Source organism: Lepidochelys kempii, chromosome 4 (genome assembly GCF_965140265.1).
Source record: "Lepidochelys kempii isolate rLepKem1 chromosome 4, rLepKem1.hap2, whole genome shotgun sequence".
Classification (NCBI taxonomy): Eukaryota; Metazoa; Chordata; order Testudines; family Cheloniidae; genus Lepidochelys; species Lepidochelys kempii.
Window position 1 is genome coordinate 139,467,667 of NC_133259.1, and position 22,114 is coordinate 139,489,780.

The 22,114-nt window shown below is 58.6% G+C and overlaps 1 protein-coding gene across 3 annotated transcripts in view; it reads left to right on the forward strand.

The window, feature by feature from the left end:
- Positions 1 to 21,338, forward strand: part of HSPA12B (heat shock protein family A (Hsp70) member 12B) — a 63,984-nt gene extending 42,646 nt beyond the window's left edge. For all 3 annotated transcript variants that reach the window (XM_073343064.1, XM_073343066.1, XM_073343065.1), the window contains 4 exons: positions 9,951 to 10,055; positions 15,429 to 15,687; positions 16,385 to 16,488; positions 18,268 to 21,338. In XM_073343064.1, the coding sequence (XP_073199165.1) occupies positions 9,951 to 10,055; positions 15,429 to 15,687; positions 16,385 to 16,488; positions 18,268 to 18,911 (1,112 nt within the window). In that variant the 3' untranslated portion in view covers positions 18,912 to 21,338. The remainder of the gene's footprint in view (positions 1 to 9,950; positions 10,056 to 15,428; positions 15,688 to 16,384; positions 16,489 to 18,267) is intronic.
- Positions 21,339 to 22,114: the final 776 nt, after the last annotated feature.

Genomic DNA, 22,114 nt, shown 5'->3' on the forward strand with positions numbered 1-22,114 from the left:
GCTCCAGGTCACACAGGGAGTCTGTGGTAGAGGAGGGAATTGAACTCAAATCTCCCAAGTCCCAGGCCAGCCCCCTAGCAAACAGATCCACCCGCCCCCCCTCCCCCCCACACATAGGAAGGTGTCAGCCTTGCGCCAAGGAAAGACCTTGAGAGGTGAGACAGACATACGGAGTGGCCCGGCCTCTTCCCAAGTGTCTCTGAAGCCAGTGGCCTGACACCGGCGGGGCTCGTCTACACAGGACGTCAGAGCACAGCAAGCCGGGGTGTGACTCCCCAGCGCCCCCGCTGGCAGCGCAGGAACGTCTGCAGGGTGCTTTGCCGTACCCCGGGTGAGGGCGCTGCAGCTGGGGGGGTCTAGGTGCTGTACAGACATCCCCTGTAGGAGGCGGTGATGGGACGACCTGCCCTGAGGGGAAGCTTCCCTGTTTCTCTAGACACAGCTGCTCTCCAGCTCCCCCATTGCCAGGGTGCAGAGGGACAAAGAAAGGCGGGTGGGAGCCACTTTCCCTTCCCAGGAGGGAGAGCCCTGCCAACGCCCACGAGACCTCTGGAGAGGGAAAATCCCTGGGCACTAATCAGCAACCTCCCCCGCTGGCCCTGGCTCTCTCCAGTCGCCCGCACAAAGCTGATCTTAAGCTGCAGCTAAATAAATCCAGCTGGTGCCTGCCCCAGGCTGGGAGCCAGCTTTGTGCTATACTTAGCAAGGGGAATATCCCTCTGCAGTTGGTCCAGAGGCCCTGGCCCCAACTCTGCTGCCACGTGGGTCCAGCCCACTGCAGAATCTGTGGCACGGGTGGCAATCAACTGGGGGGCAGGGGAGCGGGCTGGGGTGATTTCATCTCATTGGCGCAGTCCGGCAGCCCCCAGACCCAGGCAGATGTGAAAGAGCCGGTACACGGCCCAACGTACCGGCTTCCCCAGGCCGGCAATTTAGAGGGCCTGGGGCTCCTCTGCGCTAGAGGTGGCTGGGAGCCCCGGGCCCTTTAAATCATGGTTGGAGCTCCTGGGCTCCCGGACACCTCCGCAGCTGGTAGCTCCAGCGGTGATTTAAAGGGCCTGGGGCTCCCAGCCGCCGCTTCCGCAGCCAGAGCCCCGGGCCCTTTAAATCTGATTTAAAGGGCCCGGGGCTTTAAAGGCCCCGCCTCTTCCGGTTGAGGCCACGCCTCCTGCTTAGGACTCCAGCGTCCGGGTAAGTCCTTTATGTTACTTTCACCCCCAGGCCCAGGACACTGCACCGTCGCCTGGCACGGCCTGTAATGCAGTCAGCAGTGCCTTCCTGGACTACAGAGCCCAGGTCAGGGCTTAGGGGATACCCTGTGTGATGACACTAGGCTGGAGGAGAGAGAGCCACCAGGCCGGCAGCCTGAAGACAGAATCCCCTTGATATTAGCCCACTCCTGTCTCTTCTCTGCTGCAAACCAATGCTGCAGTTCACCAGAGCTCTTTCTACGCAGCCACGAGCTAGCGTCTGCGAGGGCGGCGGTGTTCTCCCCATTTTACAGCTGGGGAAACTGAGGCACGGAGTAGGGACGTGACTGGCCCAGGGTCACCCCATGGGCTCAGGGCGAGAGCCCTTTCCTAGGCCTGTGTTCTACCCACTGGGAACAGCTAGCCCAGAAGATGAGATGGACCGGAGCTGCTGGCAGCCACACGAAGCGACCCGAGCCGCAGCGCCTTCATCCCTAGTGGCTCAACCGTGCTCAGTAATTAACGATTCCTAACACTCCTCAGCCAGGGACCGTGGCGCGCTCGGCAGCGGAAGGCGCATGAGCTCCCGCCCGACGGCTGCGGAAGCGGGAGCAGGGCGGCGAGAAGCGTTGATACAGCAAACACTGCAGATGCGAACGCCCCCTGAATCCAGATTTAGGGGCCTAACTAAATGGCTTGATTTTCTGCTGCGAGCCCATCAGCTGCCATGAGAGTCATTAGGACTGATGCGCTCAGCACCTGCCAGCCAGGTCCCTGCCTCCCAAAGGAACGGGCAGACGCTGGGACCCCCGTGCCAAGCAGAGCCGATGGGACGCCCTCGTCGCCGGGCTAGCTGGACTTTCCCCAGCAGCTGGGATACAGCTAGATCCAGGGCAGTGAGCCTGGGCAGCACAGGGCAGGTGCTGGCAGGGGCTCAACCGTTCCTCCCAGCGTCACCCGTGTCTTAGCAGAGCGAGGGCGCAGCCAGCCAGCTCAGCCGCGCCTCGGTCTCTGAGCAGGGGATGATACGCACCTGCTGCTGGAACCTGGGGCCGCCTCGCTGAAACTCCCAGCCACCCCATATGCACAGCCAGCAGGAGGCTGGCCAGAGCACAGCCTCAGGGAACCCCCTGGGTGGGGGAGTCCTTGGGGCAGAGGGGCAGTGGCATGGGGAAGCAAGGAGCCAAGCCACTTGGGAGAGGCACCATCTCCCTCTGCTGGGGGTGCCGGCAGGCCAGCGATGCCTCATGCTCAGCAGCAGCTGGCAGAGAACCATCTTCACACACCACCCGGCAGCAACGGTCAGGGCCCAGGGCGCTCTGCGTACCGTGGACAGGCCGGCTGGGGGGAGAGGGGGCAGGAAGACCCCCGCTGTTGCCTGAGCTGCTCCACCAGAATCTGACCCTCTTACAGGGACAGCTGGAGAGAGGGTGACAAGGGGCGAGATCTTTAGTCTGGAGCAGGAGAGAGGCACTTGCCCAGGAACCTAACGGAAGCCAGCATGTTCCTGTCCCGCTGGGCAGCGACAGCATGGACCGAACTTCCAAGGGTAGCCCCGTTTCTCAACTAGCACCCGGCACTGGCTGAAAACCAAGCAGAGGATTCTGGCCCCAAACCGTTGTGGGGTGGAATCATAGAGTCATAGAATCATAGAATATCAGGGTTGGAAGGGACCCCAGAAGGTCATCTAGTCCAACCCCCTGCTCAAAGCAGGACCAATCCCCAATTAAATCATCCCAGCCAGGGCTTTGTCAAGCCTGATCTTAAAAACTTCTAAGGAAGGAGATTCTACCACCTCCCTAGGTAACGCATTCCAGTGTTTCACCACCCTCCTAGTGAAAAAGTTTTTCCTAATATCCAACCTAAACCTCGCCCACTGCAACCTGAGACCATTACTCCTTGTCCTGTCCTCTTCCACCACTGAGAATAGTCTAGAACCATCCTCTCTGGAACCACCTCTCAGGTAGTTGAAAGCAGCTATCAAATCCCCCCTCATTCTTCTCTTCTGCAGGCTAAACAATCCCAGCTCCCTCAGCCTCTCCTCATAAGTCATGTGTTCCAGACCCCTAATCATTTTTGTTGCCCTTCGCTGGACTCTCTCCAATTTATCCACATCCTTCTTGTAGTGTGGGGCCCAAAACTGGACACAGTACTCCAGATGAGGCCTCACCAATGTCGAATAGAGGGGGACGATCACGTCCCTCGATCTGCTCGCTATGCCCCTACTTATACATCCCAAAATGCCATTGGCCTTCTTGGCAACAAGGGCACACTGCTGACTCATATCCAACTTCTCGTCCACTGTCACCCCTAGGTCCTTTTCTGCAGAACTGCTGCCTAGCCATTCGGTCCCTAGTCTGTAGCTGTGCATTGGGTTCTTCCGTCCTAAGTGCAGGACCCTGCACTTATCCTTATTGAACCTCATCAGATTTCTTTTGGCCCAATCCTCCAATTTGTCTAGGTCCCTCTGTATCCTATCCCTGCCCTCCAGCGTATCTACCACTCCTCCCAGTTTAGTATCATCTGCAAATTTGCTGAGGGTGCAATCCACACCATCCTCCAGATCATTTATGAAGATATTGAACAAAACCGGCCCCAGGACCGACCCTTGGGGTACTCCACTTGATACTGGCTGCCAACTAGATATGGAGCCATTGATCACTACCCGTTGAGCCCGACAATCTAGCCAACTTTCTACCCACCTTATAGTGCATTCATCCAGCCCATACTTCTTTAACTTGCTGACAAGAATACTGTGGGAGACCGTGTCAAAAGCTTTGCTAAAGTCAAGAAACAATACATCCACTGCTTTCCCTTCATCCACAGAACCAGTAATCTCATCATAGAAGGCAATTAGATTAGTCAGGCATGACCTTCCCTTGGTGAATCCATGCTGACTGTTCCTGATCACTTTCCTCTCATGTAAGTGCTTCAGGATTGATTCTTTGAGGACCTGCTCCATGATTTTTCTGGGGACTGAGGTGAGGCTGACTGGCCTGTAGTTCCCAGGATCCTCCTTCTTCCCTTTTTTAAAGATGGGCACTACATTAGCCTTTTTCCAGTCATCCGGGACTTCCCCCGTTCGCCACGAGTTTTCAAAGATAATGGCCAATGGCTCTGCAATCACAGCCGCCAATTCCTTCAGCACTCTCGGATGCAACTCGTCCGGCCCCATGGACTTGTGCACGTCCAGCTTTTCTAAATAGTCCCTAACCACCTCTATCTCCACAGAGGGCTGGCCATCTCTTCCCCATTTTGTGATGCCCAGCGCAGCAGTCTGGGAGCTGACCTTGTTAGTGAAAACAGAGGCAAAAAAAGCATTGAGTACATTAGCTTTTTCCACATCCTCTGTCACTAGGTTGCCTCCCTCATTCAGTAAGGGGCCCACACTTTCCTTGGCTTTCTTCTTGTTGCCAACATACCTGAAGAAACCCTTCTTGTTACTCTTGACATCTCTGGCTAGCTGCAGCTCCAGGTGCGATTTGGCCCTCCTGATATCATTCCTACATGCCCGAGCAATATTGTTATACTCTTCCCTGGTCATATGTCCAACCTTCCACTTCTTGTAAGCTTCTTTTTTATGTTTTAGATCCGCTAGGATTTCACCGTTAAGCCAAGCTGGTCGCCTGCCATATTTACTATTCTTTCGACACATCGGGATGGTTTGTCCCTGTAACCTCAACAGGGATTCCTTGAAATACAGCCAGCTGTCCTGGACTCCTTTCCCCTTCATGTTAGTCCCCCAGGGGATCCTACCCATCCGTTCCCAGAGGGAGTCGAAGTCTGCTTTCCTGAAGTCCAGGGTCCGTATCCTGCTGCTTACCTTTCTTCCCTGAGTCAGGATCCTGAACTCAACCAACTCATGGTTACTGCCTCCCAGATTCCCATCCACTTTTGCTTCCCCCACTAATTCTACCCGGTTTGTGAGCAGCAGGTCAAGAAAAGCGCCCCCCTAGTTGGCTCCTCCAGCACTTGCAGCAGGAAATTGTCCCCTGCGCTTTCCAAGGAGTTGGGAGCCTCCTTTGCTCCAGGCATACAGGAAACCGCAGGAAGATCTGAGACCCCACCAGGTGTCATGCTTGCAATTGCACCGCTCTGCTCTTCTGCAGCGCACTTTCCAAACCCCAGATTGCAACTGGGGAAACCGAGGCACAATGCAGGGTGGCAGCTTGCCCAGGGTCACAGAGAGAGGCAGAGCTGGGAACCCACACCTGCTAATATCCTATGCTCTGATGTAGCCACCAGGCTCCTCGTCTCTCTCAGGGCGGGGAAGTCCCTGGACATGTGGCCTTGCGACTCACGGGCTTCTGAAAGGCTCTTACCGGCAGCGCTGCCTGTTGGCTCCATTGTGAAGCTCCCTGCTTGAGCGGTGCCCACCAAGCCCATATTAGGCCTGTTCTGTGAGAAGCCTGGCACCTTCAGTGGACTTTCGAGAGTCGGGACGGGAGTGTGGTCTAGTGGTCAGAACACGCGGCCGGTAATCAGACTAGCACTGCAGATGACTCAGTGTGTGTCCTCTGTGAATCATTTCACTGCTCTTGGCCTCAGTTTCCCCATCTGTACAGTGCGGATAACAGCCCTGCCTTGCCTCCCATGGGGGTCGGGAGCTAAATCCATCAAAGGCTGTGAGGTGTTCAGCTATTACCGTACTGGGTGCCGTATAAAGACCTTGGATAGATTTGCCCTTGATCCCACAGTGGGTCCGCAGCAGAGCTGGGGTCAGAACCCAGTGTCCAGACTCGCATTCCAGTGCCCCGTCTGCATGCTTCTTTCCCTTCCGTGCCCCTAGGAAAGCGGTGTGGGGGGGGGCATATTCAGCATTCAGCTCGCGCTGGGCTGTCCCCAGCTTCCCGGGGCAATTGGTGGCAGCTGTGTGGTTGGCTTCAGTGAGAGCGGGACCGGGGCCGTCATGTTCTGTGTTGGAAGGTTTTAACCTGCGGCAGCTGCCACCGGTAGCATGGGGGGCTCCCAGGCATTGCACTCGACACCTGCTGTCCGCTACATCGCTGCGAGACCTACCACTGAGTCAGCGCCCCACCCCACCCTGAGCACCCAGGCAGGCCCAAGGAATGAGGACACGGCCCCAGGTGACCCCTTGGTGCCAGTTACCAACAGGAATGGACCAGATCCTCCCCGAAGCCTGCTCTCTTCAACAGCCTTCCTGCCTGGCAGATTGCAGGGGCTGCACCCTGGAGTGGACAAGCTGCTGTTCAGGGGCGTAGCGATTTCCCTTGCTCCGGAGGAATTCGGAAGGAAGGGCTGAGGTCAGCTCCCTGCTGGCAGGAAATCGCTCCTTACTGTGCATCTGGCTGGCTCGCAGAACGCTGACATCGCTCAGGAGGGAGTGCTGGATTCAGTGAGGATTGACCATGGAGGGCCAGGGGGGAGCAGTCACTGGATGGTGGGAAAAGTGCTCTGTGCTTCCACGGCCCCTTCCACCCTCCCTGCAAACACCAGTCCAGCCCCGCCTGGCCTGTGCGCAGGGAAGGGCCGCAGGGTCAGGCTGAGAAGCGGCCCACGGAGGGAGCATGGGGGGAAGCCCCTGGCTTGGACGGAGCTGTCTCCAGAGGTGTCCATCCCGTCTGGGGCTCTGCAGCATAAGCTACAAGCAGCAGCCCGGTGGACGTAACTGACGAGCTCGGAGCCTCGTGCAGCCGGCGGGAAAGTCCTGTAGGCATGAGTCCTGTCCCCCTGTGACCTGCCCCATCAGCTGCATTGGAGTCTCACTACTGTCAGGGAGAATTGGGCCCATTGGCTGGGCAAGGTCCCCAGGATCAGGCTCTAATGCAGCAAACGGCTCAACCTGGAGGGAGCAAAGCAACTCTGGCAGTTGCTTAGACCACCCGGGGCAGGCGCTTTGCTCCGGGTCACAGGGTGGCTCTGAGCAGTAATTAGCAGGGCCGACAGTGGCCCCTACAGGCTCTGATCAAGGCCCCCTTGTTAGGGTCCTACCAAATTCACGGCCCATTTTGGTAAATTTCACAGTCAGAGGATTTTTAAAATCTTATATTTCATGGTTTCAGATATTTAAATCCCAAATGTCCCGGTGTTGTCCCCGTGGGGGTCCCGGCCTCCAGGGAGGAGGGGCTGCAAGGCGGTTGTGGAGGGGGGTGGGGGGGTCACGGTATTGCCACCCTTACCTCGCACGGCTGCTGGCGGCGACGCTGCCTTCAGAGCTGGGTGGCAGGGGAGTGGCGGCTGCTGGCCGGGAGCCCCGCTCCGAAGGCAGCGCAGAAGTAAGGGGGGAAGCCAGATTTCATGGCCCATGAGGCATTTTTCATGCTCATGAAGTTGGTAGGGCCCCACCCATTGTGCTAGGTGCTGCATAAACCGCAGAGACATGCCCTGCTCCCAAAAGCTTAGGGTTTAAGGGCCTGATCCAGAGCCTATGGATATCAGTGGGAATCTAATCTTCCCACTAACCTCAGCTGGCTCATCGGCTGGGGTCAGTCAGTGGCTTGGACTCTGCAGGGCTGGAAAGGGAGGTCAAGCCAGGCTCCAGGATGCCAGGGTTCTCGTCCGGCTCTGACACTTACTGGGGGGCAGATTGTGCTCCCCTGCTTGTGAGGGGAGGATCTGAGAAGCCCCCTCCTGCAGTTGGCACCTCTCAGGTGTAGATGGGTATGGTGGCAATCTGGGGTGCAAGGTGCCCCAAAGGGGATGGGACCATGGTGCACCAGTGCCAGGAAGAATAAGCTGGAGGGGTGTAGTAGTGGGTGGGCTCCCCTGGCATGCCTGGCAGCTCTCTGATGTGAGGCTGTGCTTGAACAGCATGAATGATAGAGCCCTGCTGGTCCTATGCAAGTGCCCGCCCTGCTCAATGCCTCAATTTCCCCTCCTGTAAAACGGGGTTCCTGGTAATGAGCCACCTTGGTAAAAATGCTTTGAGATCCTTGAACAAGTGGTGCTGTGGTGCCTCAAACTGGGTTTCAAGGGCCTGATTTGACATCCGTGGCAAAGCTCCCATTTGCTTCACTGGCCCAGAATTGGGCCCACCGGGGTGTATTGAGCCACGACGAGGGGCAGAGCTGTGGGTGGGCCACGCCCTTCCTTCTGGGACCAACAGGGGAGCCCGAGCCAGCTGCAACATTCCCAGACCCTCTCAAACGCCTCTTGTACCACCCGGCAAAGCCACCACCCAACCCAGGGTGTCCTGTGTCTCAGGTCTCATAGACTTTCCCTCCCTCCTGCACTCCTGAGAATGGCGAGCTCGCCGCTCCAGGCAGCGGTTCCCCGGGCTCCCCTCTCGGCCCAGCGGCGGTGGCCCACCCTGCTTAATGAAACGCCAAAGGATTATTGACTCAGCCAGCCGGCCGGGCCGCAGCCCGACTCCCCTCGTGCAGCGTTAAACACCTCTGGTGCAAAGGATGTGAAAGACCCCAGGCTCCAGGGTTAGAGCCTGTCAGCCAGTCAAGGAGCCAACGCCGCTTCACTGCAAATAGAAAAGCACCGAGTGTCTGCTCAGGCTGTTTGCTCCTCAGAAGCCCACTAGATGCTGGTGAAAAGATCTGTGCCTCCCCCAGACGTCCCACCTTTCAGTGTCACGACCTCCAGGCCCCAGCTCACCAAGAGGGATTGAACCGGGGTCGCAGCGCAGACTTGAGCTGAGAGTGCAGCACTAGGAGGTTGTTATTCTGTTTGCGAACTAGTTTTTAGCTGGAGACCCACCAAACCCTTTACACTTTACAAAAGTGATCCTCCCTCCCCCCCCCCCCCCCCCCCCCCCCGCATTTTGGCCAAAATTGGTTAGGTTTCTGTAGCAAACGGTTTGGATTGGGTTGGTTTTCAATGAACCACCCAAAAGGTGAAGCTGAAATTGGCATTTTTGGAAATGTTGCCATGCTGGTGGAAAAGGCCATTCCATTGGGGAAAACGGCTTTGTGAGAAATTTCGGGCCAGCTCCATCCTTTGGCGGAAAGGCCGGTCTTTGCTTTCAGTCATCCAATAAGGAGGGAAGAGAACGACATGTGACTTAGCTGAACAAGGCTCTTCCCGCTTCTGGCCAGGAGCTCCACCCTCCCTTCCTTCCCCTTTCTGCTCCCCCATCACTGGGGGACGCAGGTGTCTTAGGGCATCTCTGATGCGGAGTCTCCATGGTTAAGCAGTAACTGACCCCCCACCCCAGAGGAAGTTTAAGGAGACAGGGAGTAATTGTCCCAGCTGGCCATAGGGATAAGAGCATCTGTTTGAGATCCCACGTGGCCAGGACCTCAGTTTAATGCCTGATCCCAAAGAAGGGTTCCTCTGGCAGCACAGCGCCCCCTACCATCGTGCTGGGGGGATAGACTCATTCCTGACACACAGCGAAGAGCGCCTGCCTCTAGTGACCCCCTGCGTTACGCTGGGTTCTCCTCCCGGCCGCATCCTGCCCTGCTCTGGCCCTCAGGCCCGAGCTTTGCAACGCGCGTTTCCAGCTATGGAGGGGCAGAGAGTGAGGGGCGTGGGCGAGGGACGGGGGACGAGCACTTGGCTGCATCAGGGCTGCCCCCCCCCCATGTCACATGGCAGAAAGGAGGAGGCAGGGTCTCAGGACTCAGTGTCTGTACGACCACAGTTCTCCTGCCTCACTGGTCTGCGACTCAGGGCACCTGAGTTCTGTGCCTGGCTCTCCTGCTGGGCTACTTGGTGACCTTGGGCGGGTCTCTTCCCCACTCTGTGCCTCAGTTTCCCCACCGGCAAAAAGCGGGGGCCATGAGACCAGCCGGTGTTGAGAGCCATGGATGATGAGAGCTAGGGGAGGTTGTTGTTATTTTCTTCCAGGTGACCGTTACATCGTGGCTGACTGCGGCGGCGGGACAGTGGATCTGACCGTCCACCAGATCGAGCAGCCGCAAGGGACGCTCAAAGAGCTCTACAAAGCCTCAGGTGGGATGGCGACCCCCGGGAGCCATGTGCCAAGGGCCCGATCCAGTGCCTGTTGGAGCCGGTGGAAAGACTCCCATGGCCTTTGGATCAGACCCCCAAATGCTCCCCCCCTCCCTCCCCAGCTAGCGGCTGACCCTCTGTATTGGGTGGAAGGATTGGAGCATCCATCTGTCACTGCTCCTGAGGGAAAAGCCTGTGGAGCAAAGTGCCCCGGGGCTGCCTCTCATCGGCCAGCATGGTGCCATGGGCCTTGAGGCACGGGTGTGTCTGGAGAGGGCTCGGAGGAGGGGATGGTGATGGCTGTACGGATCGGGTCAGGGAGGGTGGCCCATGCGGGGTGGAAGGTGGTGATGGCTGAGGCCTGGAGGGCCTAGCTTAGGAGAGGTGCCTGGAAGAGCTTGGCTAGCAAACAGGCCGAGTGGGCATCTGACTGCGCTCTGTAAATACATTGGGGGTGTGGGGTGGGGGACACCGGAGAGGGTGAAGAGCTTTTAAGCTAAAGGACAATATGGTCACAAGAGCTAATGGGGATAAACTGGCCACGAGCAAATTCAGGCTATGGCTGAGAAGGTGTCTCACCATCGGAAGGGCGAGGTGCTGGGTCAGTCCCCCCCCCCCACACACACACACTCACACGCTGGGGGTTGTGAGGCAAAGAACGGGGTTAATTCGAAGAGCGAGCTGGACAAAGGCGAGTGTGATTGTACGCGGGTTGCTCGTGATGGTGGCATGCAGGGCTCAGCAGCCCTGGGGCTCACGTCCGGCTGATGTTCTATGTTCCCAAAACTCATGCTTCAGCACTTCAGCTGGCCACAGGCTGGGGTCAGGAAGGGATTTCTCTCCCCACCACCAAGTATATTCCGGGAGGGTTTTTTTTTTTTAATCTCCTTCCTCTGGAACATCAGGGATGGCCACGGCAGGAGATGGGACATGGGCTAGGCTGGGCCAAGGTGCCCAGTTGGCACCGAACATCTTGCTCGCTCAGCTGCTTGGCTGGCTGGTTCATACTCAAGTGCTCGGGGTCTTACTGATCACCACGTGTAGGGCTGGGAAGGAATTTCCCCCCAGGTCAGAGGGGGCAATGGTTCGGGGGGAGGGGGTCACCTTCCTCTGCTGCAGCTGGGTGCGAGTCACTTGCCAGGCTCAGCTGGGCCTCTCTTGCCTAATCAGTTCGCTGCCATAGCGGGGCCCTCGGCCACTGGTGCCGCTTGGTGCGTGGGCTCCTGCAGGCTGTCACACCTGGGGTAACGCCGGTTGCTGGGTCAGTGCGCGGGGGCTGGGTGGGGTCGGTGGCCCGGGCTATATAGCAGGGCAGACGGGATGCTCCGGTGGTCCCTTCTGGCCTTGCCCCCTCTGACGCTGTGGGTGATGGAGGCCGGTGTTGTGGGTAAAGGCGGCGGGGACGGGGGGGGGCAGTGACCCGATGGGGTGTGATTAGCAGGGACGAGCTGGAGCAGCAGTGGCCGTAGCTGGGGGGGGGCTCGGGCGCAGCCTTGGACTGAGGTAGTGTGACACGTCCAAGGAGCCATCCCACTCCCGCCCCCTAGTAGCCAGTGCAGGATTGTTCCCGTGGCTGTGTCCTGCCCGCTGGGCGTCCCCACTGACGGGAGCGTTCCCGAGCCGCAGAAGGAAAGGCGATTGTCCAGAATGAGTCTATGTCTACACGGCAAAGATAAGTCGACCATGTTAGGTCGACTTACAGCCACCGCATACCGCATTAACTACCGTGGTGGCTGATGTCCAGATTACCCTCCTTCTGGTGGTGCACGTCCTCACCAGGAGCACGTCCACCGACTGACGAGGGGCCGTGTGGGGCGCTGAGAGCCAGGGCTCGCTGCTCCATGCAGATCCCCCCGGGAGCCCCTCTGCCCCTGCTCCCCTGGTCTTCTCTCCTCCCCACTCCCAGCCAGGAGCAGTGGGGCAGCTGCCCAGGGCTTCTCACCTCTGCACTCCCAGCCAGGAGCAGAGGGAGCCACCTGGGGCTTCTCGCCTCCTGTGGGAGATCCGCACCAGGAGTCCGGTCGGCTGCCATGCTCCCAGGGGGGAGCAGGGAGCTGGACCCCTGGACCCCAGGAGGCAGCAGGGCTCCCTGTGGGGAGCCCGGGCGGCAACCCGGCTTGGAGTAGAGACCCAGCTCCAGAGTGGGAGCTGGCTTTCTTGTCAAGTTCAGGGCTCCAGAGGAGCCATGAAATAGACAAGAATGAGAGCCAACAGCTGATGTAAGGAAAACGGTGTCTACACAGACATGGCGTTGCCCTAACTCCAGTGACATAAGCCCTACACTGCTCGGGGGGGGGATGACGGGGGTGGGTGTTATGATGTCAGAGTAAAACTGTGTAGTGTAGACAAGGCCTAAAACCCTGCGTCCTGCTGTCAGGAGCTACCGGTTCAGCTAGGGAGACAGCTTCTCCCAGGGACAGTTCCCCAGTGCCCCCCAGCATGCAGCTCCAGTCCCGCTCCCAGGCCCAGCGGCTCAGTGAAGTGAGGGGTTGTGGCACCATCTGGTGTCCAGAGGGAAACTAGCTATAGACTTCCGACTGGAGGATTGCTGGGGGCCTGCAGAGGTCCCCACCATGGGCAGCGATGCTGAGGAAGTGCAATGGCCTGGAGTCACGTTAAGCCACTTAAGAGAAGGGTGAGAGACAGCGCTGGGTTTCTATGGTAAAGTTTCCCAGTCACATGGCAGAAGGGTTCTGTGCAGTGAGGTTATTGAGAGGGGAGGGTCCGGGAGCATAGAAAAGACCCCCCCCTCTCCTCCCGCCAGAATACAGGCAAAGCCTAGGGTGTCACACACCCGATCATGCTGAGGGGAAGGAGGTCGTCAGTAGCAGCTTTGCGTTCTGAGGGTTTTTCAAGCCCCTGCAAAAGCAGCGACCGAGTGATGCCAGAAAGCGCCAGACAAGCCCCAGGTGACCAGGGTTTATTGGGCCTACCGCGGCCCGACACGATGCAACCTAGGTTTGCATCCGATGAAGTGAGCTGTAGTTCACGAAAGCTCATGCTCAAATAAATTGGTTAGTCTCTAAGGTGCCACAAGTCCTCCTTTTCTTTTTGCAAATACAGACTAACACGGCTGTTACTCTGCAACCTAGGTTTGAGCACCATCTGCTGGCGCTTTGGCTAGTGGCTATTTCCAGCCTTGGCCATGAGGCCGGGCTGCTCCCTGCTGTCTAGTCCCAGGTCTAGCTCATTGCCATCGCCTCGAGCGAGAAGGCTGCGGCAAGGGCAGGGCCCCAGCACTGTTTTCACTGCAAATGAAGCCCTGGCTACCGCACCTCCCGAGAGGCAGGGTCCAGCAGGCTGCACATGTGGACTGTGAGCTGGGGAGTGCCTGGATCTAGCCCCAGCCCTGTTTTCTGTCTGCAGTGGGTAGGTGCCACTGTGTGCCTCAGTTTCCCCCTGTGTGTGATGGGGAGTGATCATACTGACCTGTCTCCGTGAGCGTGGGGGGCAGATGATCATGAACTGGCATTGGCAGAGGGCTGGGGAGAAGGGGCTCAGCTCCCACCGTGCTGGGGGCAGCATACGACTGCCAGAGGGATGGACACGCAGAGCATTGGTCGGCCAGGTTCACCAGGTAGCAGGTCCCCTGTCCTGCTGCAGGGGCAGAAGGGGAATGCGGTGGGGCGACCAGCCATTGCTTGAGCTGTTGTTATTGGACTCCAGCTGGGCTCTAGGTCCTAGGGGCTCTTGGAGGGGAGGCCTGGGGCGCAGGTGAGGTGGGCTCGCTCCCCTGGGGAGGGGATATCGTAGCCACGACTTGTCCAGCCTGGGGAGAGGCGGTTCCCGGAGATGGCCGTCGCTGTGGGAGACGCTCTCTGCCAGGGGCGGGTTACAGGGCTCCATGCAGGAACGGCTGGCTGTGATGCCCTGCGCGGCTGTGCACATCGGCCGAGGCCATCAGCATGGGTGGCTTCCTGGCCCTATTGAGACCAGTGGGCACGTGGCCATAAACTTGGGTGGGGCCCGGACGAGTGTGGGAAAGCCCCAGCAAAGAGGGGGCTGTGTGGGCTGTCTCCAAGGCTGGGGGGCAGCTACACTGCAGACTAAGCGGGCTGCCACTCAGCTGTGAGCCCGCGCCCCTGCTCCATCCACACCCAAATCAGTCCGACTCGGGTTAGCAAGCGCTCAGGCCCAGGGGCCAAGAACCCTGCAGGGCAGGGGCGGCCCAGGGCCCGAGTCCTGCCGTGACACAGGCCCAAGCCCATTGGTCTGCAGTGTGGCCTCGTTATCACGGCTGGGAGACCTGGGACCCCCCCACACTTGTAAACCCAGGGGTACAACACAGAGTAGCCGCTCGAGCGCAGGCTTGGAAACCCCACGACCCAAAGAGCCAGGCTTCGTGTGCAGCGGAGCCAGCCCCGTATTGTGGGGCAGGGTGTGTATGGCGTCCCCCCGGGGCCAGGGCCGGGGCAGTTGGACGAAAAGGGAACATTCGCTGAGCTGTGATGAGCAGCGTAGCTGACTCCCGTGCCTGTTGGGAGGGGAGCTGGGACCGACCCCCTCCCCAAGGGCTGTGCGCAGTGGACTGGGGTCGGGGGGGGGGGCACCCTGAGGCAAACAGCGGCTGCCTACCCTGCAGCATAGGGGTTTCCTGCAGTGGGTCCCCACCAGCCGCTTTGGCCCGCTGGGTTTCCTTCCTCCCCAATCTCCTGCCCACCCACGTGCCCCCGACTCAGCGGGGAGCTGGGCACAGGGAGCCATTTCCCTCCACTGAGCCCTGACCACTGCCCCTTCCCATGGAAACCAGCCCTGGATGCTGCGCCATGGGGGGACGGCTCCTTGCGGAGAGTTCCCCCTTCAGCCTTCCCCAGGATGCGGGCTGAGCCCTACCCACAAGCCCGTGGAGCCCCAAGAGCTGGGTGAATGTGGGGGGCACCAGAGGTCCTGTGCATCTGGAGTGGACCCACGTACCACTTCTGGCTCCTTAGCCACATGGCTCCAATGGGTGCCCCGGGCTGGGCTAGCAGGGCAGCTCTGTGGGTTGGCTCTGAGGGGTTCCAGCAGAGCTGGGGCTGGGGTACCCTAGGACTGCGATAGCAGGGGGGCTGTGAGTCAGGACCGAGGGGCACCGGCAGAGCTGTGGGGGGCCAGAGCTGGGAGCAGGCTGGAGGACCAGGGCAGGCTGTATATCAGAACTAGCAGAGCTTGGCCAGCCCCTGCCCCTGCTATAAGCTGGCTCCCCCCAGTGCTATTAACACCTCAGACCCATAAGCAGAAAATGCCTTCACCCAGACAAGCTCAGCCTCCAGCTGCCGCTTTGGGGAGGCCCGCCCTGCCCCCGTCCCAGCAGGGTGTCCATCACTCCTGGGGGCCTGTCCCTGCCCTGGCTCTGCCCGCACCCCATAACTCCGCAGTGGCTGTGCATTGCAGGCGGCCCCTATGGGGCGGTGGGGGTGGACCTGGCCTTCGAGAGGCTGCTGGGCCAGATCTTCGGGGAGGATTTCATCGCCACCTTCAAGGCCAAGCGCCCGGCAGCCTGGGTGGACCTGACCATCGCCTTCGAGGCCCGCAAGAGGGCCGCAGCGCCCTTCCGCTCCAACCCCCTCAACGTCTCGCTGCCCTTCTCCTTCATCGACTTCTACCGCCGGCACCGGGGCCAGAACGTGGAGACGGCGCTCAAGCGGAGCAGGTGAGGCAGGGGGCTGGGCGGGGCTGAGGTGTGCTTGGAACGGCCCCCCAGTTGTGCCGGGAGGGGGGCCAGGAGCTTCGGATGAGATCTTGTGTCACATCCCCCTCTAGTGGCTAGTTCACATGGAAGACAACAGCCTACTACTGGTACCTGCTGATGGGGTCATGCCCTTCCCGCTAATGACAGAGGGCCATGCCCCTGGGCCCGGCCTGGGGGCTCAGCAACTAGGAAGTTACTCAGGCTGGTGGGGCATTTGGAAGGGGTGTGGACACCTTTCTTGGCCTCCCCCACCTGGCTGTTTGTGGGCACAAGGGCAGGAGATGGTGAGGGGTCGGACATGGCCCGGGGTCGGACATGGCCCAGGGGCAGGAGGCAGAGGGTGCGGAGGCTGGCCCATCAGAGCCAGTGCCGGGGGGAGGCCAGGGTGGAGGCAGAGGTGCACCAAGGCAGGGCCAAGTAGCACTGAGGTGGTGGGCCACGTGGGGGACTGATTCTGGGCTTTTAGGGGCAGGACACCCACAGCCCCCATGGGTGCAATGGGGAGAGGGGGCAAGAGGACACAGCCCCCTCCCCGTTGCTCTCTGCAGCAGGCATGAGAGCGGGCAGCCCTGGCCAGCAGCCTCTGGGGGGCCGGGCACCACTTGGCCCTGCCTATGGGAGCCCAGGAGAGTCACTCCCCTCTGCTCTTTTGGCCCAGTGTGAACTTTGTGAAGTGGTCCTCGCAGGGGATGCTGCGAATGTCGTCGGAGGCCATGAACGACCTCTTCCAGCCAACCGTCAGCCAGATCATCCAGCACATCGGTAGGGCTGAGCGAAGGGACCCTGGCTGCTACTTCCCTAACCGCGGGGCCTGATCCAGCCTGGGGAGAGAGGAGCTCCCCCCCTCTCCCACCCCGGCTGCCCAAGGCCCTACTGAGCGAGGGGCAGAGCTGGGAACCTCGGCTCCCTTGTTCCAGCCTTTCCCAGCTAGCTGTGCTCCAGCCCGAGTCCACACGCCAGCGTCATCTCCTGGGCTCCGACCAGGGCTATTCCCCTCACTGAAGGCGGTGAGCCCCGAGGAGGGTCAGGGCTAGGGGAGGGGGGAAGTACCTAGGCAGGTCCTTGACTCCAGTTCCCTGGGTCCATCCCGTGCCCGGTGCAGAGCCGCTCTCTGCGACGTGGGCCAGTGGGTTGAGACGCTCGCCGCTGGCTCGGGTGATTACTTGGAGACTGTTCCAGAGCCTGACCAGGGCTCAGTTCCCAACTCTGCCACAGACTTCCTGGGTGACCTTTGGCTGCTCAGCTCTCTGTGCCTCAGTTTCCCAATCTATAAAACAGGGGGTGGTGATATACCTACCTCACCGGGGTGAGGCGAAATTTGCTAACATTTGTGAGATGCTCAGACACTGCAGCATGGAGGGGAGGGGGCCATAGGGGTACCTAGAGAGACTGTGTCCCGCTATATACCTGGTACCACTCCTGGTTGCCTGGTCTGTTCCCTACCTGCACCAGTTCCAGAGATCTAACTCCTAGATGGATCCCTCCTAGGCCCTGAGCATTTCAGCTGCTCATCTCTGACCGGCCCCCCCTGCGTCAATATCTGACAATGTTGCTGCAGGACTGTGGGAAAGGGACTTTCCTCTCCCTGTCACCAGTTTCAGGGTTGACAAGTGTGAAGTAATGTGCCCTAGAACCCATAATCCCAACTAGTCATTCCCTGAAACATCTGGCATTGGCCACTGTCGGCAGACAGGACACTGGGCTAGATGGACCTTTGGTCTGACCCAGGTTGGCTGTTTCTTATGCTTCTCCAGCCCAGAATTGCACTAGCCTTTGTGCCTCCCAGGGACCTGATCTAACGTGCACAGGAGTCTCCGCTTCACAGATTTCAGCTCATTGCAAACTCCCACCTAAATTTGCTGCCCACCCTCCCTGCTGCGTCTTTGCCTCGCTGCTTATCCAACCTCCATCAGGGTCTGAGAGCTTCACCGTCTAATGGATTTGGCTGTAGGGCAGAGCTCTTATCCCCCCTGAACAGAGGACAAACTGAGGCACAGAGAGACACTGACCAACCCAAGGTCTTGCCCGCAGGACAATTTCCCCAGGGTTGTGGTTGAGATTCTTCACTGGGGCAATTTTTAACTCCAGCCAGGGTGATTTTCTGCCCGAGGTGCTCCGGTTCCAACAGGTATTAATTCAGGGCAGGTCTCTGGCCGGGGTTACGGGGGAGGTCAAACTCTAAGTGCACCATGGTCCCTTCTGGCCTATGAGTGAGACCAGGGAATTGAACCCTGAAGTCCTAGTCCTAGACTAGGGCCCAGTCCATCCTTCCCTTCAACCCCTGCAGTGCTCGAATAGCTTTGTTTTGGGTCATGATCCCCACCCCCACTCCATGGATTCACTGGGACTTTCCCCACCTAAATCCTATTGGATCAGCTCCTTTTGAGTCACTCTCCCCCCTCCCCAACTCCTCTATCATGGTCCCTCACGGGCCACTCCCCTGCTCTTCCCAGGGGTTAATGAAGATGTTATGGCAGCCGGCCACCCACCCAAACCCAGTCAGGAGCAGGGCCAGGTTCACTGTTTAACCCTCTTTTCCAGATGACCTCCTGAAGAAGCCAGATGTCAAAGGCATCAAGTTCCTCTTCCTGGTAGGGGGCTTTGCCGAGTCAGCGATGCTCCAGCATGCCGTCCAATCGGCCTTCGGCAGCCTGTGTCGCGTCATCATCCCCCAGGACGTCGGGCTGACTATCCTCAAAGGGGCGGTGCTCTTCGGCCTCGACCCCACCATCGTCAGGGTCAGGCGCTCGCCCCTGACCTACGGCGTGGGGGTACTCAACAAATTTGTGGACGGGAAGCACCCCAAGGAGAAGCTGCTGGTGAAGGAGGGGAAGAACTGGTGCACAGACATCTTTGAGAAGTTTGTCTCTGTGGACCAGTCGGTGGCTCTGGGCGAGGTGGTGCAGAGAAGCTACTGCCCGGCCAGGGTAGGGCAGCGGAAGATCATCATCAACATCTACTGCTGCGCCTCGGATGACGTGATCTACATCACCGACCCAGGGGTGAGGAAGTGCGGCACCATCAGCCTGGAGCTGGACGAGCTGGACGAGCCGAGCTGCCTCAAGAGCCGCCGGCGGGAGATCCGGGCCAGCATGCAGTTCGGGGACACGGAGCTCAAGGTGGCAGCTATGGATGTCAGGACCTCCAAGACAGTCAGGGCTGCCATCGATTTCCTGTCCAATTGAGCCCCAAAGGAAGGGACAGCTCAGAGGCTGCGGGGGCGCGGGGCGTGTCTTCCACAACCATCTGCCCCTCTCCCCTGACAGCACATGCCTCGGTGCTCACATCCATGCGCGGTTCACACCACGAGATGCAGTCGCTTTGTATCCTCAGCAACAGCGATACCGGACTTGGAGGAGCTTTACGTTGCTAGGGAACAATGGTTCATTGACTCACAAACCTAATCAAGCCACGGGGAACCCATGGTCCTCGCTGGGACCCTGCCAGAGGTTGCGGTCAAGGTCCCTGCGCCAGACACACTCCATCAGAGGAGTCCTGAATTCACCTCAGGGCCGACGTGGCGTTGCTGTGTCACAAGGCTACCCTCCGCCACAGCAGGGTGATGAAGAAAATCTATCCTACGGGGACACGCCAAGGCAGCAGTGACCCTAAGAACATAAGAGCAGCCATGCTGGGTCAGACCACTGGTCCATCTAGCCCAGTATCCTGCCTTCCAATGCCAAGTGCTTCAGAAGGAATGAACAGAACAGGTAATCATCAAGTGATCCACCTCCTAACTGAGTTTCCATGAGCTCTAAGCCAGTAGCTACTTCACTTGAACTGGACAATGTTGCCGGCAGCCTCTTTGAAGAGGGAGAAGGACCCTCTGTGTTCACAGAATCACAAGCCCTCTGCTCCTGTAGGACGAACGCTACAAGAGAAGGCCTCCTCCAGCTGCAAACCCTTCTTCCTCTTACTCAGAAACCGGATTTGGTTTTGGCTTGTTTTATCTTGGGGAAGTTCCCCCTGGAGTGCGAGGCTCAAGCCAGTCAGACTCACAGTTCGGGTCTCAAAGGCCTCTCAAGAGTGCTCCTTAGCAGGATCTTCAGCAGGATGTCAGCCCAGCACCCAGGCACACGTGCATGTCTTGGCCAAGTAAACACAAAGCCAAGCTGGCAGCAAACGCAGCCTGGTGGCCAGCAGGAGGTGACGTGATAAAGTGGCTCCGTCTCCATGATGTCGGCATCAGTGCCTGGACGGTTTACTGGCATGAAGTTCAGAGAGCTCCCCGGCGGATGTTCTCCCAGTGACCTCTGCATGCAATGCAGCAAGCGGCACTCGCTCCTCCAGGGACTGAACCCAGTGGGAGCGCTCTGCCCTGGCATTCTGTGGGGTCACGCTCAGTCCAGGAGTACATCCAGCTCACCTGCGCTCGCCTCGCTGCTCCTGCACTGCAGTTCTGTACCCCGCTGGAGCTTGCCACCGGGCACAGAGCCGCAGGATTGGAGCTCTGGCCCCAGCTTTGGAACAGCCTCCAGGAGGAATCCTTCTGTGCCAGACCCCCTAAGGATCTCATTCTTCCTCCAGGGTGAGCCATGCTTCACCGCCTCCGTAGGCTGGACCTCCAGGACCCCTCCTTCACCCCGTGAGCTCCACTCTGCGAGTCCCACTGAGACAGGCCCCCAGGGAGACTTGTACGATCCTAGGGAGCGACGCAGGGACACTCACAGAGCATGGGGATGCAGTGGGGTTTATTAGGTGACTGGAGAAGACATCCTGGGTTAGCATAAGGAAAAGAAAGTTGTAGCCCACTCCATCCTAGTCAGCTCAGAGCCTGGAGCCCTGACCCTCTGACCTCGCGTTGTCCCAGCTCAGGGGGGCCCCATCTCCTGCAGCAGCCAACATTCAACTACCCCCCTGCACTCCTCCCATCCTTTGTTCCCCAGTTGGGCAAACACTGTGTGGCTTCCTGCCGAGGGATGGGCCCTACATGGTCCTTGGTTGCCATTGTCTTCTCAGATGCTCCACTGATATGGGCCCTAAGGCCCCAGACAACTAGGAGCCATCCACATCCATAACCTCTGCAAAGAGCAAGCAGACCTGTTCCCCCCACAGGTAACAATGCAGCATACAGGGGAAACTGAGGCACGCTGCGGCTTTCTAAAAATATTACAAAAATTCCCACTTCGCCACACCACCGGCCCCAGCTGACTAGCTTTGCTGGCTCATTTGGCACCCGGGAGCTGCCTTAGTTGGCTAATGAATATTCTGCTGGCCAGCTAGTCCCTACCCAGGAGTTAAAGGTCAGGAACCTTTTTCCTGGCCCTGCTCAGCCGAAGCGACCACAGACAGATCCCGTCAGGGCAGAAGAAGGGGGAGTTGCCGTGGTTGATACCAGTTGATCTGTAGATTACTGGCAGGCTGTGTGGCTGGGGACAAAGCAATGGTGACCAGTGACAAAGGCTCCTTTCGATAAATATATGTATTTTTTTGTAAACCCAAATTTTTATTTTTACATATCACATGTAAACCCCCCCCCAGGTGCAAGAGGCAAGCACTATGGCTGGATCTGTGGCACTAGTGAGGCAAGCGTGCGGCCTTTATCCGGTGTTTAAGAGAAGTATGCTATGTGATGGAAATCAAAATAAACGATTATACTCTTCTGCAGCCAAGGGAGGGGGAAAATGCTTTTGAGGGGGGGAACGGCGTTAAAGCAGTGGCGAGAGCAGGTCTGCTTTCGCCCTTGTGCCATGTTAGAAGAACTAAGTTGCCGTCTTCAAGCTAGAGCAGGTGTTCTTAACATGGGGGCTCACCAGTGGGTGTGAAGGAATCACACCCACACCACTCTTCCCATGCTGCAGAAGGGAAGGTGGGGCCCAGCTGAAGAAGAGAAGGATCATGTGGGAGAGAGTGGAGGCTCATTGTTTTAAGTTGGAATAAATGGGCCCAAAGGATCTCGGCACTAAAGTTTTAAACAAGGTTCGGGGTGGGGTGAAGAGAGACTTCAGCCCCTTGTCTGACAGGCTCCTAGGTGGGACCAAAGATGATGCTACCCCTCCGCTTGGGGAACAGAGAGGACATTAGCTGAGATGGGCTGGAGCAATCACTGTTGTGGTTGTTGTTAAAGACCGAGCCGATTTGCTAAAAGACAAATACGTCCCCAGAGAGAAAAGAGCAGCCGAGAGAAAAACACGGCGTCTGCCTCCAGTGCTGCCTTTCACTGGCGAGCTCACTGCTTGCGCAACCCAGGCCCAGCCCATGGTCTCATCAGCCACTGCGAGCCCTGGCAAACTCGTAGCAGCATCAGGCTAGCTAGGGACCTGCTTTTACTGCCTTTCTGGTCACAGGCTCACAGCTACGTTGCAAAATATAATCTTGGCCAGCTAAACCAAGCTCTGATTAGACAGAAGGAAACAGGAGGGGGATAGGAAATAAGGTAGGGAAAGAA